Raw genomic sequence first — 17,500 nt, forward strand, 5'->3', positions numbered from 1 at the left:
CACACACACACACACCTCTCACTCTCACTCTCACTCACTCAACACTCACTCACTCACTCACTCACTCACTCTCTCACTCTCTCTCACTCTCTCTCACTCTCTCTCACTCTCTCCTCTCTCACTCTCACTCTCACTCTCACTCTCACTCTCACTCTCACACTCTCTCACTCTCTCACTCTCTCACACACACACACACACTCACTCACTCACTCACTCACACACACACACACACACTCTCTCTCTCTCTCTCTCTCTCTCACACTCACTCACAATCACTCACACTCACTCACATCACTCACTCACTCACTCACTCACTCACTCACTCACTCACTCACTCTCACACACACACACACACACACACACACACCACACACACACACACACACACACACACACACACTCTCTCTCTCACACTCTCACTCTCACTCTCTCACTCTCTCACTCTCTCACTCTCTCACTCTCTCACTCTCTCACTCTCTCACTCTCTCACTCTCTCACTCTCTCACTCTCTCACTCTCTCACTCTCTCACTCTCACTCTCACTCTCACTCTCACTCTCACTCTCACTCTCACTCTCACTCTCACTCTCACTCTCACTCTCACTCTCACTCTCACTCTCACTCTCACTCTCACTCTCACTCACATCTAAATTGAGGGTAAAGCCCTCCAATTTTCTTGCATATCATTATGCATTTGCATTAATTGACAATGCACAATGTGTTGTACGTTGCAGGTGTGTACTTTTTGCAATAAATGTATTCCCTTGCTGGCTGGCTCCTGTAGCTCCATTTCCTGTTGCAATGAATGCACCATTTTATTGGACTAAAAGCTCCCCAGACTCTTCCCTCTATCCCATCATCCCTTACATCAGGTAGTCTGTTAGGGGTTAGAGGGAGGGAAAAGACAGTCTTTCCCTGTCAGCACAGATCACCAGAGAACTCTCTCTTCCCCCTCCTTCTGGCACTAGGTCAACTCTCTGTGGCCAGTACTGCAGCTACTGCAACTGCATCAGCATCTTATATTACAGTTTTGGCCTCAAAAAGATGATCTCTAAGCAGCAGCAGGAGGAGGTGGGCAGGGTGGCTATGTGCTCATCAGGTGATTTTTTTCACACCTTATCAGTGAACTCGGGGCACATGCTGCATGCCATCTCTCTGGCCTGGACACCATCCGAATTAGTGTCACAGCCCATCACAGCGGGGCAGACTGACATGGTGCCGCAGCCAAACACAGCAGGGCAGTAGGGGCATGTATGGGGTGGACAGGCACAGCACAATAACCAGCCGGGGGGCTGCAGGAGGGGGCTTGTTTAAAGACATACCGTGGCCGGCTTGGAAATGACTATTCTAGATACCGAGTGACATGGCTGTCCCCATTACAGTGCTGCCTTAGATCGCAGGGCTGTACAGTCTAACAGCCTCACTCCTCTCAACGCGCGTTCTCGCTGCCGCAGAACTCTGTGATCTAATCCCAGCATCAGGAACCAATGAAAGTGGCACCTGGCCTGTTCACACAGCTCTACTATCAGAGATGGCAGAGAGGACTGCCTGCGGGGATTGAGGAGCGGTGTGTATGTGCAATGATTCGTCGGGGTGGTGCTATTCTTCGGTACCAGCGGACCCAAACCAAACATTTTTTTTTTAATTCAAAATATTTAGTTGCACCACTCTGACACATACAAAGATAAATAAACACTCCTTCAAGCCTATGAGCATTTCAGTGCATGCTTTTCACACTTCTCTTTCCATAACTAGGGTTATACAGGTGGCAGCCATTACTTCTGAGCTTAGTAGGAGGTTTAAGATCATGGGTGTGTTTGTCATCAGCTACCCTCCCTCATAGGGGCGTCGTCTATGTGAAATCTCACACAAGCTGAGGTCACCTCCCCTGTGACATCATCAGTAGCAGCCTGTGTTTTGTTTTTGTTTTTTTTATCTCCTCCACCAGTCTGCCGGATTCTGTCCCGACAATATGAAAGGAAGGGAGGGGTTCCTCCAATAAATGTAAAATATTTTATATTTGTCATCATGCAGCTGAAAGGCTACTTTTTATCATTATAATTTACAAAATAGATTTTATTTCTGAAATCTTGTATTTTTAATTTGGGTCCACTTTAAGGGTCCAGAGACTGCTGGTATGTAAGAGGTTAAATAAGGGCCCATCGCCCTTATGCAATTAACGTTTTCTCCTAGGACATAATTTTTCATCTTCTATTTAAAATACTGTAACTTTCCAGTAGTAGGTGAAAAAGTTCTGTCAAGATTATTTTGAGTATATTCTTGCTTTCTGGTGGCTTAAAGTCATTGGGAACCACTTTATAAAAAAAATAAAGATACCAGATACTTGCCTAAGGAGAGGGAAGGCTCTGGGTCCATTCTCACCTGAGCGGGAATCGCACGATTCCCGCTCACGGCAAACCGCTAGCGGTTCTGCAAGAACCGCTACACAATGTAGCGAGTGGCAGTGTTCTCACTGCCGCGGTTGCGGTTAGCGATAACCGCAACCACGCTGCATGCAGCAGTTTGCCAGCGACCAGCGTTCCGCGATTTTAAGTGTGAACGGGCCCTCAGGGTCTTAACCTCCCTAGCGGAATGGATAGATATATCCGTCCATAAAAACATGCTGTTAACAGTATAAGGGCCCGTTTCCACTATCGCGAATCCGCATGCGTTGCCCGCATGCGGATTCGCACAGTCAGTACAAGTGGATGGGACTGTTTCCACTTGCGCGTTTCCCCGCACGTTTTTCTGTGCAGAAAAAATCTGCATGGTAGGGTCCTCAGAATTCGCCTGCGTGTGGAATGCAGGCGAATCGCACGCAATGTATTTAATAGGGAAATCGCATGCGTTTTCCCCATGCGTTTTTTGCAGCGATTTCGCATGCGATTTCGCATAGGTATTGATGTTAATTTACACAGGCAGTGACATGGTTAAATTCGCATACAGCCTTACCTATGCGAAATCGCTTGCGAAATCGCGGCAAAAAACGCATGCGGAATCGCACCCGCATGCGATTTGCCTGCGGTGATTCGCCGGCGATTCCGCAACGCTATAGTGGAAACGGGCCCTAAACGTTCATACACATCAATGCACCACTGTATATTAGACCCTTGCTTGACACATTTTGGCAAGTTACAGGAAAAAAAAGTTTTAAAAATTGTATCACTTTTTGCACCGAAATCCTGGGAAAATTGAACACCAGGGAGGTTAATGAGCCTTCCCTCTCCTCTCCTGGTGTCCTCGTTGCAGCAGCAGCTCCCACTGTGTGGGGGCTTTGAGCCGAGTCCTCCCGAAGACAGGCGGCTCCATACTGCGCAGGTGCGATAGTGTGCGCAGTATGGAGCGGCCCATCTTCAGGAGTACTCGAGCTCCCGAAGACAGGCGGCTCCATACTGCGCAGGTGCGATAGATAGTGTGCGCAGTATGGAGCGGCCCATCTCCTGGGGTACTCGGGCTCCCGAAGACATTCAGAAGTCACCTTCGCAGGCGGAAGGAGCAGTATTTGACCAATTTAGTCCAATACTGCTCCCGGTACAGCGCAGCACTGCGGGCACCAGGAGAGGAGAGGGGACCCCAGAGCCTTGCCTCTCCTTAGGTAAGTATCTGGTTTATTTTTTTATAAAGTGGTTCCTAATGACTTTAAAAAGGCAATTTATTAACAAGTTTTAAAATATCACCTTGGAGAAGAAGTGAATTGCATATGGGCCCGGGTGTTCTACAAATGTGTAATGTGAACTGCGCATAGAACTACCATGTTTGTGATTGGTTGATCTGAATGGCTGTTGTGTTGTAATCCTGACTGTAATATGTGTGACCTCCAGGCAGCGCAGGCCTGAGTTGTGGCGGGATTAGTGTGTCCTGCAGCTTCAGTGAGTATTGCTGGCTCACCTTAACCCACCACAGACCATACACACAACCCCTCCATAGCCTGCTCATGTAAACTGCTATGTAACTGCTCTGTGGACTGATCATTGTGTCTCTTCACAGGTGTAAACTCTGGAAGAAGTTTCCTTTGTGTGAGAAGTCCTGCGTGTCAGAGCTGCAGCGCTTGGGGGGCAACAGGAGAAAGGAGGATGGAGCTGCAGTCTCTACAGGAGGCCCTGAAAGTGGAAATTCAAGTTCACCAGGTACCGACGCTCCTGTCAAAGTGCTAGCAAAAGTGGACCTGTTATCACAATAACATAATGAATAAAATTAAATATTTTACCTTGCTCTTTTATTTCATCATTTAGTCAGTGTTTGCCCATTGCAAAAGCGTTCCTCTCCCTGATTTACATTCTGAAATGCATCACTGGCGGTGACCTCTTTAGTCATGTCAGGTGATCTCTGCGGAATGTTTGTTTACGGAGAGTACTGATAGTTCCAAATCCAGTGAAAATAATGCTTGGTCTCCCAAAATGCTCCAGGAGGTGAATTTTACATAACTTAATAGCCTAGGCTGTGACATCACTGGGAGGCCAGGACTACATACCAATATGCAGCAATATATGCATATAGGATATGTAACATAAATGTGGGTCTCCTGAATAATTCACTGCATTCTATTATAAGTCATTACAGACATTACAGAGCCTCTTTAAACTTGAATTAACGGCATTAGTCTGCACTGCTGAACACCCCCAGACCTTTCTGAATGAACCATTTGAAATTTCTGGATGTACTGCACAGGAGTCCGATCCAAATGTATTAAATACAAAGTATGTGCAGAGCAAGTTATGACTGTAGTCCTGCACAGCCAATATCATAACCTCCTTCCCCTTATGGTAGTCTCTTTCCCAGGTGCTGACCGCCTCCCACACCAGAGACGGCCATGACAGTGCCGTCTTCTCTGAGAGTTCAGTGTGTGCTCCGCCTCCGCAGAATAATGAAATTCAAATTCTACTGCCTCTATTCGGCTGCTTCGGGTCATGTGTCCAAAAACTGTAAAGGACGGCTGACTTGGGATTGATATGGAGGCTGCCATATTTGTTTACTATTAAACAATCCACATTGCCTGGCTGTCCTGCTGATCCTCTGCCTCTAATACCTTTAGCCATAGACCCTGAACATAGCTGCGCAGTATTCTTAGGCTCCCCTTGTCGATGGTCCCATTGATAAGACGATGGATCTGAGAACTTAGTTTGTCGGTAGGCATCGCTGTGAGGTTTCCTGATCCATTTTCGGATGAGTATTGAGCTTTACACTATGGCTATGGCAGGATTAGAGTGTGAGCTCCTCTGAGGACAGTCAGTGACATGACTATGTACTCTGTAATGTGCTGCAGGAGATGTCAGTGCTATATAAATACATAATAATAATATGGTAGGACATTAGACTATGACTATGATAGGATTAGAGTGTGAGCTTCTCTGAGGACAGTCAGTGACATGACTATGTACTCTGTAATGTGCTGCAGGAGATGTCAGTGCTATATAAATACATAATAATAATATGGTAGGACATTAGACTATGACTATGGTAGGATTAGAGTGTGAGCGCCTCTGGGGACAGTCAGTGACAGGACTATGTACTCTGTAATGTGCTGCAGGAGAGGTCAGTGCTATATAAATACATAATAATAATATGGTAGGACATTAGACTATGACTATGGTAGGATTAGAGTGTGAGCTCCTCTGAGGACAGTCAGTGACATGACTATGTACTCTGTACAGCACTGTGGAAGATGTTAGTGCTATATAAATACATAATAATAATATGGTAGGACATTAGACTATGACTATGGTAGGATTAGAGTGTGAGCTCCTCTGAGGATAGTCAGTGACATGACTATGTACTCTGTACAGCACTGTGGAAGATGTTAGTGCTATATAAATACATAATAATAATATGGTAGGACATTAGACTATGACTATGGTAGGATTAGATTGTGAGTTCCTCTGGGGACAGTCAGTGACATGACTATGTACTCTGTAATGTGTTGCAGGAGATGTCAGTGCTATATAAATACATAATAATAATATGGTAGGACATGAGACTATGACTATGGTAGGATTAGAGTGTGAGCTCCTCTGAGGGACAGTCAGTGACATGACTAAGTACTCTGTAATGTGCTGCAGGAGATGTCAGTGCTATATAAATACATAATAATAATATGGTAGGACATTAGACTATGGCTATGGCAGGATTAGAGTGTGAGCTCCTCTGAGGGACAGTCAGTGACATGACTATGTACTCTGTAATGTGCTGCAGGAGATGTCAGTGCTATATAAATACATAATAATAATATGGTAGGACATTAGACTATGGCTATGGTAGGATTAGAGTGTGAGCTCCTCTGAGGACAGTCAGTGACATGACTATGTACTCTGTAATGTGCTGCAGGATATGTAAGTGCTGTATAAATACATAATAATAATATGGTAGGACATTAGACTATGACTATGGTAGGATTAGATTGTGAGCTCCTCTGAGGACAGTCAGTGACATGACTATGTACTCTGTAATGTGCTGCAGATATCAGTGCTATATAAATACATAATAATAATAGTATATATTTTGACATCAGAGGAGGCAGAGATTTTCTTGGTGATATAACTCAGCATCGTTGAAATATAATTAACACTGTTAAACATCAAAAACGATGTAGAAAGTACACAGGTCTATATGTAGGATGTCTCTCATTAAATGTTGCCAGGCTTAAAGAAACCAGAGACTAATTGAGTTCAAAATTTAATAACTTTAATAACTCTGAGAGATGTGTAGAGGGCGCACTTCTCTTCCACAGACTGGCAGAAGTTACGGGACCCGTTACCGGCAATACAGAAGACTGAGGACGATGGCGCGGGAGCAATCTGAGCGGAGGGGGCTGGAGGAAGCCCCAGGTATGTACAAAACTTTTAACATAAGTAATCTCTGGTACACTTTAAAAACCGTTCTAGATTAAAGGGAGAGCAGCTATGGCCAGTTGGCCACAATTAAAAGTTCTTTTTTTTTTTTTTAAAGCACTTTGTGCAAGGCAGAGAAGTTGCTGAACTGTTTCATCATGCGGATAGTGTCTTCTGACAGCAACTGCAACACTGACATCTGGAGGGGGAAAGCAGTTACTGCACCCTGATTGTACACTAAATGGCCAAGGAGCACATTTGCTAGGCTTCTGTGCTATTCTAGTAAATGTAACTTACACAGATATGTGAAGCTGATGTCAGTGTGCCAGCCCATGCTACACACTGCCAACAGATTAAATATATATATTTAATGAGAGTCTAAAGCCGTTTTAAAAATCAGTTTTTACCTCATATTTAGACTAAGGATCCTTGTCAGACCTAAAACGCCGCATTACCGCGGCCTAACGAGCTTTTTATCACCCTCAAATACCCAGGGCAAAGATGGGGGAGCATTTCCTGGTAGAGGCGGAGCTTTCTGCAGTAGCTCTGCCTCTCCTCGCTTCATTCCTTGCATCTCTGTCTTCTTTCACTGAGAGGGGCGGGGGAGAGGCGGAGATCCAGGTTGGATTGACGCGAATGGGGGCAGAGCTACAGCACAAAGCTCTGCCTCCCTGGGCAGCAAAATCCACAACCAGGAAAGTTGTGGAATTTTTGCCCTAGGATTTGAGGGTGATAAAACCCATGTTCGGCCGCGGGATAGCGGTGTTTTAGGTCTGGCAATGATCCTTAAACTAAATAAAAGATAAAAACTGATTTTTACAGAGGCTTCAGAGTCTCTTTAATTGCAGTGTCTGAATCACACAGCTGAAACAAGCATGGAAGTATCCAGACCCACTTCAGTCAGAGCACCTGACCTGCATGCTTGTTCAGGGGCTGTGGCTAAAAGTGTTAGAGGCAGAGGATCAGCGGGACAGCCAGGCAATCTACATTTCTATAAAAGGAAATAAATATGGCAGCCTCCATATCTCTCACTTCAATTGTCCTTTTTAAAGTTTTTTTTAACCTCCTTGGCGGTATGAAAAATACCGCCAGGATGGAGCGCAGCAGTTTTTAAAATTTTTTTTTTTTTTAATCATGTAGCGAGCCGAGGGCTCGCTACATGATAGCCGCTGCTGAGCGGCATCCCCCCGCCCGCTTCGATCGCCTTCGGCGTTCTCCGATCAGGAAATCCCGTTCATAGAACGGGATTTCCTGGAGGGCTTCCCCCGTCGCCATGGCGACGGGGCGGGATGACGTCACTGACGTCGGGACGTCATTGGGAGTCCCGGGCCACCCCTCGGCGCTGCCTGGCACTGATTGGCCAGGCAGCGCTGGAGGGGGGGGGGGGCCCGCGCCGCAGCAGATAGCGGCGATCGGGCAGGGGCCGGCGGCGATCAGAGTGCTGGCGCAGCTAGCAAAGTGCTAGCTGCGTCCAGCAAAACAAAAATTATGAAAATCGGCCCAGCAGGGCCTGAGCGGCACCCTCCGGCGGCTTACCCCGTGTCACACACGGGGTTACCGCCAAGGAGGTTAAAGAGACTCTCATAAAACTCTTAAATACTTAAAGCGGAATGAAACCCTGCATTTCTACTTTGCTCTAATAGATTATTTACAGCATATTATATACAACCAGCATTTTTTTTTTACTAGAACTGCATTCAAATGGTTGGCCACTTCCGAACTTTACATAATGTTATCTTGTGTTTAATTGTATCAAGTGAGAAATGTAAACAAAGCCTTCTCTCACACTGCCGGGTCCTCTGAACAAAGTCAGACAAGCATAAATGCTTTCTGATGCTTTCTGATTCAGTTAGAGGATGAATAAAGCAGTTATAAATATAATGCAAAGTCAGCTCTCAGAGTAAAATAAGTGTACTTTAGAAACGTATCATTTCTAAATGAATAATACTTCTGCACAAAAGCAAATATGCTAACCGTATAAAAAGTAGGAAAATGTGTTTTTATTGAATATTATGTCAGGGTTTTATACCGCTTTAAAGCAGTATAAAACCCTGACATATTATTCAATAAAAAACATGTATTTCCTACTTTGTATATGCCATAGGGTTATCATATTTGCTTTTGTGCATAAATATTATTTATTTAGAAATTACAAGTTCCCAAAGTACACTTTTTTTGCACTGAGAGCTGCCATTGCATTTTATTCGTAACAGTTTTTTTCATCTTGAAATATAAGCAGAAATACTGTACTTTGACTGACTGTCTGACACTGCAGACTCTTCTGAACACAGACAGAGAAGTGTTTACATTCCTCACTTGATACAATTAAATACAAGATAACATAACCTTATATCCAGTTGGGATGCATCCAGCTTTCCCGGCAGGGAGCTTTTAAGTCCTGTGTTTAACCTTTTGAATGATGTTCTAGTAAAAAAAAAAATAATGGTGGTAGTATATAATATGCTGTAAATAATGTTTTACAGCAAAGAAGAAATTCTGGGTTTTATTCTAAGTTAACATTCTGTTTTGATGCAAGTAAGACCTACACTGGTACTGTCTAGTGCAGCCTTTCTCAACCTTTTTACCCCAGAGGAAATTTGCAAATAACTTTTAGGAAATCAAATAACTCAAGAAGCCCTTGCAAACAATTTTTTGATCTCTAGGAACCCCTACATATATTTTGCAGTAGGCATGGTCTTTAAAATGAACAAAAGTTTGCTTTCTTAAAACAGAAAGAATTTGCGATAATTCAGGTTGGAGTGAAAATTAACCATAACATTTGCATATATTCAGCAGTGATGCTCTGGGAGACATCTCAAGCTCACTCCAACCTGAATTATCGCACATTCTTTCTGTTTTAAGAAAGCAAACGTTTTTGTCTTTCTTAGCGATTTAGAAAGGGGGCATTTAGGACCATTGTAGCTCCTCACACACTCCAATGAGTTCTGGGTCACCATGAGCTTGCTGTTTAGTCTGTACCTCTTTAAAATTAGGTGAGATTGTTTATTTCACTACCCTCTATTACAGTGCCTGGGTGCCTCTCATTATGTTCCTTATCACAGTGCTTTTTATTAATGAATTCATTATTATACTGACCCCCAATTGTAAAGGATGTAAAGTAGACCTGAACGATTTTAGGAAAAGATTGAATCGCACGATTTCTGTCAAATTGCGATATCGATTTTATTCACGATTTTTTTTAAATCAAGCTTTATCGCTAAATTCACAATGTGCACAGTAACAATTGCAAACATGCACTGACGGTTTTTCAAATGACAAGTAAAACTAAAATTATAGCCAATGATCATAAAATCTTGACACACAAATACTGCTTGTGATGCTTTCAGCCTTCTGTTAGAAATCTACTTACACCAGCCAAAGCCACGGCAATAGCACAAGATGTAAACCTGAATTGATGGCAGGAGGAGTGAGCCGCGCGAGATTGAGAGCCTGTGGGCGGAGTCTGCTATCCTCCCAGCCAATGACATGAAGGAGCTGGGAGGAGTGAGCCAATTGAGAGCCTGCGGGCGGAGTCTGCTGCCCGCTCCGCTGATAGGCTGCTGTGCACAGGGGAGAGAGTGAGCCGCCTCCATCGCCGCGAGTAACACCCGCTGAGCCGCCGCTGGACGGTGCGACGAGCTGCGCACAGCGGGAGAGGGGACTGATATACTTCCCACAGAGGGGGATCAAAATCGCCACCATGACTATCACGGAATCGCCATTTCCGTGATCGTGATTTCGATCCTGAAACGATTTATCATTCAGGCCTAATGTAAAGGATACATCTGGGGGGGGGTTAACTTACCTGGGACTTTTTCCAGCCCCTAGAAGTCTGTTGGGTCCCACACCGTAGCTCCACATCGAGCCAGGCCTCCGCTTTCCCTTCTGGAAGATGGCGGCCGGGCTGGGATTCTCTGCCCATGCATGCCACACATCTCTCATAATAGCGCTCCAGTTGCCAGGAGCAATCTGCTCTTGCACAGTTCAGAGAGAATTGAGCGGCACAGAGTGTTCCGTAGGGGAGGCTTGGCTCGGAACGGAACTACGGCGAGGGGCTCAACAGACTTCTAGTTGCCGGAGGAAGCCCCAGGCGAGTTAAACTTTTTTTTTTTTTTTTTTTTTTTTCCCCCAAGATGAATCCTTAAACTTAATTATAGCAAATACCTTCTGTTTTTAAGAAGGCAAAACGATATTCCTATTTGCCCCAATAACATTGAGGTAGAACTGTGACTCTTCTGTTAGGCCTGGAACCCACTGAAATCCGAAAACGCAACCGCTAGCGTTTTGCATGAGCGGTTTGCAAGTGGATTCATGCAAGTTTTCGGTCGCGTTTTGCAACAGTGTATTTTTTTGCTCAGCGGTTGTGTAGCGTTTTGCGTTTCGCGTTTTTATCCCGATTGGTCCTGTGAATTATTTTTAATTTTGTTAGTGTGCTGAACCGCAAAACGCTAGCAAAACCGCTCAGTTTAGGTTTTGCTGAGCGTTTCTGCTAACGTTTCAATACTTTACATTGAAGCGCTAACGCTCCCAAAATGCTGCAGGTCCTGCGTTTGCGTTTCTGAGAAACGCAAACGCTCCTGTGGAAGTTGCCCCATCCATTAACATCAGCTGAGCGTTTTGGCAAACTGCTAGCGTATCGCAGCGCTGCCAAAATGCTCAAAAAAACTCTCTTGTGGGTTCCAGCCCTTAGAGTTTATGGATTGTATTGGGAAGAGGCTGCAGGAATATGTGAGCAGTTTCCTGGCAATGCAGCCCTGTGATTAAAGCTGTATGTGTAAAACAAAACATGAATAACTCTCAGAAGAACTTCCTTGAAGGGGTTCTGTGGAGTGTTAAAAAAAAGACACTTACCTGGGGCTTCTATCGGCCCTCTGTAGCTGTCATGTCCCGCGCCGTCCTCCTCCGATCCTCCGTTCCCCGCCGCCGCTCCCGGTCTAATTATTCCTTTAGCGAGACTGTGGCTGCGTAGCCATGGCTCCCTTCCGCTCGCGTCTCCGGGAGCTTACTGCGCAGTACGAGAAAACCTCATACTGCGCAGTAAGCTCCCAGAGACGCGAGCGGGAGCACGCACTATTTGTCTTCTCAGACGAATAATTGACCGGTGCCCTCGGCGGGGAACGGAAGATCGTAGAAGAACAGTGCGGGACATGACCGCTGCAGGGGGCCAATAGAAGCCCCAGGGGATTTTTCCTTTTTTTTTTTGTTTTTTTTACACTCTACAGAACAGTTTTAAGATATAAATATAATAAATGTGGGTTAATCTGAGCTTAGCAACATTCGGGGAAGGAGCGCAGACCTCTTTATGCCAGCCTATCTGTTTATATCTGTTCTGGTGTCTGTCCAAAGCATCGCATTCAACATGCTGGCTGTAACTTCCTGGAAAGTCCTGTGCGGAGTGGCCGTGCTGATTGGCTCTCCTGTATTGTCCTCAGTGCCAGGCCCCACTAACCTCCGTCATACTGGGCTGCCGCGGCCAGACACTAAGGCCTCTTTCACATTAGACAACGCGTGCAGGAGCCGGTTCCTGCACGCGTTGAATAGGCTGCGGCGTTTCGTTGGGAATCTGCGGTGCGATGTTCTCGCAGCGGTAGTAATTAACCCAATGGGAAAACGCTGATTCCCTGACGATAAAATGCGCCTGGGTGCGTCGTACCGCAACGCATCAAAACGCAGCGTCGGGTGTGAACGGTAAAATGAAAGGTATGGACTTTCCTTTTACTTTGGTTAACGCAAAGTATAGATTTTGCGTTAAAACGCTGAAAAAGGGCTCTGGTGTGAAAGAGCCCTCATAGAAACAAGCGGGATATGGCTATTAGAATACTTTTACAGTGACAACTTATAGTACTGTAAATGAACTTCTTAAAGTGCATCGGCACACTACGTCTTTAGGGATAGTCAGAGAGATGTTAGTCTCTATGATAGATAGATATATAAAAAAAAAATTTTCTTCCTCTCTAACCACTTCCTGTTAACTTTTCCAGGACGTGAGAGGCACTTAATCCTGCCACTTGTGCACCTGCGCTCCTGCACGTCTGTTCCCCTGTCGTTCCGATACATTGCGGGCCGCAAACTGTGCCATAGCAATCTTATCCAGTCGCTACAGGTGCACAGGCTGGCAATAGTGGTAAGCTACATGCCCAACTAGTGATTAAATATGGCATGTACAGTATGATTTTAATCAGGACCAGCCAATTAATGTTCTTTAAGTTGTTTTACAACTGTGGCACTTGCCATGTGAAAATGAGGGAGGGTGCAACATGAAATAATTTGTTCGTGGTTATCCATTTTCTATTACTTTAGTAATTTACCCCTTAAAGTGGGACCCAAATAAAAAATACAAGATTTCAGAAATAAAATATATTTTCTAAATTATAATGATAAATAGCAGCCTTTTTTCAGCTGCATGATGACAAATATAAAATATTTTACGTTTATTGGAGGAACCCCTCCCTTCCTTATATATTGCCGGGATTTTTCCAGCAAACTGGTGGAGGGGATAAAAAACAAAAACAAAACACAGGCTGCTACTGATGATGTCACAGGGGAGGTGATCTCAGCTTGTGTGAGATTTCACATAGACGACGCCCCTGTGAGGGAGGGTAGCTGATGACAAACACACCCATCATCTAAAACCTCCTACTAAGCTCAGAAGTAATGGCTGCCTCCTGTATAGCCCTAGTTATGGAAAGAGAAGGGTGAAAAGCATGCACTGAAATGCTCATAGGCTTGAAAGAGTGTTTATTTATCTTTGTATGTGTCAGAGTGCTGCAACTAAATATTTTGAATTAAAAAAGTTTGGTTTGGGTCCGCTTTAAGATTCTTGAAAACTTTGGCAATTCAGCTGTTACTATTGATAAAGCAATAACTTTTTATTACTTATGCCACCAAAGTAATACAGATATTTTTTTTTTCAAGATAATCTAGGCTTTCGTTGGGTAATATTTCTTTCCAAGGACTGTTAAATTTTGTAGGTATTTTACAGGGGAAAAATAGGCCTACATTCAGAAATTACAATTTTCACATGACAGGTGCCAACATTATAAAGTAGCTTTTAATATATTATTTGGCTCATCCTAGTTAAATGATGCCACATATGCCATATTTCATGGCTAGTTGGGCATGTAGTGTATCATTATCACAAGCCTGTGCGTTTGTAGCGATTGCATGTGATCGATAGGGCGCAATGTTTGGGACCCCCAGTGCTTTATAGATGCATTGCTAGGCAACAGCACAGCGATGCATCTAGGCTCCCAAACTGTCGCCCTAGGGACAGGGCCGGTTCTAGACTTCTTGCTATGCCACGGTTTGGAATGATCGCACAGCACAATTTACTCTCTGTCATTTAATGTTCTCAGTCAGCAAGGTGTCATATGTGACAACTTCAAACATGACATTCTGCAGCTCGACACAATAACACACTGGCCGCGAGTCTGTGACAAACAAACGGCTCTCCCTCAGCCAGTTGTCCGTCCTCCATTCCTCACTCGGGACAGCAGTGTTACCTCCTCCCTTCTGCTGTGCAAGTCCAATGAAACACTGCTGTACTCCAGCCTCCTTCCTCCTCACTCACTGTCAGACTCCTCACACAGCACAACAAGCTGCTTTTCCCCAATGCTGCTCTCCTGCCTCCCCCTCCCCCCTCACTGTCAGACTCCTCACACAGCACAACAAGCTGCTTTTCCCCAGTGCTGCTCTCCTGCCTCCCCCTCCTCACTCACTGTCAGACTTCTCACACAGCACAACAAGCTGCTTTTCCCCAATGCTGCTCTCCTGCCTCCCCCCTCCTCACTCACTGTCACACAGCACAACAAGCTGCTTTTCCCCAATGATTCTCTCCTGCCTTCCCCACCTGACTCACTGTCAGACTCCTCACACAGCACAACAAGCTGCTTTTCCCCAATGATGCTCTCCTGCCTCCCCTCTCCTCACTCACTATCAGACTCCTCACACAGCACAACAAGCTGCTTTTCCCCAATGATGCTCTCCTGCCTCCCTCCTCCTCACTCACTGTCAGACTCCTCACACAGCACAACAAGCTGCTTTTCCCCAATGATGCTCTCCTGCCTCCCCCCTCCTCACTCACTGTCACACTCCTCACACAGCACAACAAGCTGCTTTTCCCCAATGATGCTCTCCTGCCTCTCTCCTCCTCACTCACTGTCACACTCCTCACACAGCACAACAAGCTGCTTTTCCCTAATGACCACCTCACAGTGCAAACATGCCACCCCTGTAATCTCTGCCGCCTGAAGCAAATGTTTCACCTTGCTTCATGAGAGAACTGTCTCTGCCTAGGGATTGCATATGATCACTATGGGTGACAACCATTACAGGTGTTCACGGATCTTAAGGCCAAGCATAGGTGAAACAAGGGGTTAATGTGGTACAGTAGTTAAGGGTTAACCCTTCTCTACATGATGGAGGTGGAGAACAGTTTATTGGGAACTGTTCCTTTAAAGGATACCCGAAGTGACATGATGAGGTAGACATGGGTATGTACAGTGCCTAGCACACAAATAATTATGCGGTGTTCCTTTTTTTCTTTCTCTGCCTGAAAGAGTTAAATATAAAGTATGCAAGTGGCTGACTCAGTCCTGACTCAGACAGGAAGTGACTACAGTGTGACCCTCACTGAAGAGAAATTCCAACTATAAAACACTTTCCTAGCAGAAAATGGCTTCTGAGAGCAAGAAAGAGATCAAAAGGGGAATTTCTTATCAGTGAGGGTCACGCTGTAGTCACTTCCTGTCTGAGTCAGGACTGAGTCAGCCACTTACATACCTGATATTTAACTCTTTCAGGCAGAGAAAGAAAAAAAGGAACACAGCATAGTTATTTGTGTGCTTGGCACTGTACATACCCATGTCTATCTCATTATGTCACATGTAAAAAGAGAACAGAGAGCCCAATATAGTGTAGTAAGTATTGAGAATTGGGTAAATGAAACGAGTATAATATATACTCAAAAACCAGGGTTGCCTCCAAGTAACCACTGTACAGGCAGGTGAGGAGATTAGCCGGTCCTCACTTAGGATTAAGAAGTCGCTCTCTGTAGACAGGAGAAAGAAAGGGGTTTCCCCCTCCACCAGGGGTGGATATCAATTATAACGTAATGAAGAACAGAGGCGCCAACAGGACAAAATCAATTTTTAAAATTGCTTAGGAGGCAGTGGTGGACTTACCCCCTGCAAGCAGACACAAAAACTGTGTATTCAAAACAATCACATTTATTGGTACACTCCAGGGTTTTATGCAACGCGTTTCACAGGTATATTCCGCTTCCTCAGGCAATAAAAAATAGGAGTACAGTCTCAAGGTCACGATAAGCGCCTCTTGTCTGTCACATGTCACTTTGGGTATCCTTTTAACTTTTTTTTTTTTTCCCCACAGGAGTGATTGTGATTTTCCCCAAATCGCAATCGTGGGTCCTGCAGCAATTTTGGAGTGTTTGCACTTCGATAGAAAGTAAAGGGTTGCAGCAAAATCCCTCTTTAATCGCTGTACAAAGCAATATCTTCTAAAAAAAAAAAAAGGAAAGGAAATTGCAAACACTGTACAACCGCGAGCATTAAATTCAAAATCTCCTGAAATTGATCCAAAAACACAATTGTGATTCGCATCTTCTAGTGGCTCCTAGCCCTTAAATGGATACTGTAGGGGGTCGGGGGAAAATGAGCTGAACTTACCCGGGGCTTCTAATGGTCCCCCGCAGACATCCTGTGCCCGCGCAGCCACTCCCCAATGCTCCGGCTCCGCCTCCGGTTCACTTCTGGAATTTCAGACTTTAAAGTCAGAAAACCACTGCGCCTGCGTTGCCGTGTCCTCAATCCCGCTGATGTCACCAGGAGCGTACTGCGCAAACACAGACCATACTGGGCCTGCGCTGTGCGCTCTTGATGACATAATCGGGAGCGAGGACACGGCAACGCAGGCGCAGTGGTTTTCAGACTTTAAAGTCTGAAATTCCAGAAGTGAACTGGAGGCGGGGCCGGAGCATTGGGGAGTGGCTGCGCCAACACAGGATGTCTGCGGGGGACCATTAGAAGCCCCGGGTAAGTTCAGCTCATTTTCCCCCGACCCCCCTACAGTATCCCTTTAAATGTTTTTTTCAATCTCTAATAATTTGGGGAGGGGGGGGGGGCACTTTTCTTTCTTTTTAACTTGATAGAGCAACCTTTTTATGCAATTTATTGCTCTAAAAAAACACATAAAAATCTGCACAATGTCCTGGCAGTGCCAGTAAACAATGTGTGGATTTGCAAGTGTAAAGTTAAAAGGCATTTGCAGAGGAGGAATTCTGCTTTGCTTGGGAGCTCTGACCTCATACGTGAGTCAGGAATGATTTTATGTGCCATTTGGAGTGATTATAAGCCATGTTATTTACTCTCCCTGGTTTGGGGAATTGACAGCTTTCTCCCAGATGACAGGTGTGTAATTTACAACACAAGGAGCCTCTTTCTGCAGCATTCTCCTCTCTGGATAAAAGATTTTACATTACCAGGCTGGTGGAACAGTAGCACTAAACTATGTAAATGGCTGGGGAGAAGCAGCACGGAATTCATTGACCTTTTCCTTTCACCTGCTTGCCTGCTGGGGTGGCCGGGCCAGGGGGTGCGTTCTACAACAACGCCTTCTGCACAGAAACGTTCAGTACAAACCATCTAACAACTTTATTCTT

At 45.0% G+C, this 17,500-nt stretch overlaps 1 protein-coding gene across 8 annotated transcripts in view; it reads left to right on the forward strand.

Annotated features, from left to right (window-relative positions):
- The window catches only part of PHF21A (PHD finger protein 21A), a 253,630-nt gene that overhangs the window by 91,071 nt on the left and 145,059 nt on the right, over window positions 1-17,500 (forward strand). For all 8 annotated transcript variants that reach the window (XM_068260848.1, XM_068260849.1, XM_068260852.1 and 5 more), the window contains exon 2: window positions 3,986-4,125. In XM_068260848.1, coding sequence (XP_068116949.1) covers window positions 4,072-4,125 — 54 coding nt within the window. In that variant the 5' untranslated portion in view covers window positions 3,986-4,071. The remainder of the gene's footprint in view (window positions 1-3,985; window positions 4,126-17,500) is intronic.

This window comes from Hyperolius riggenbachi, chromosome 11, assembly GCF_040937935.1.
Source record: "Hyperolius riggenbachi isolate aHypRig1 chromosome 11, aHypRig1.pri, whole genome shotgun sequence".
NCBI lineage: Eukaryota > Metazoa > Chordata > Amphibia > Anura > Hyperoliidae > Hyperolius > Hyperolius riggenbachi.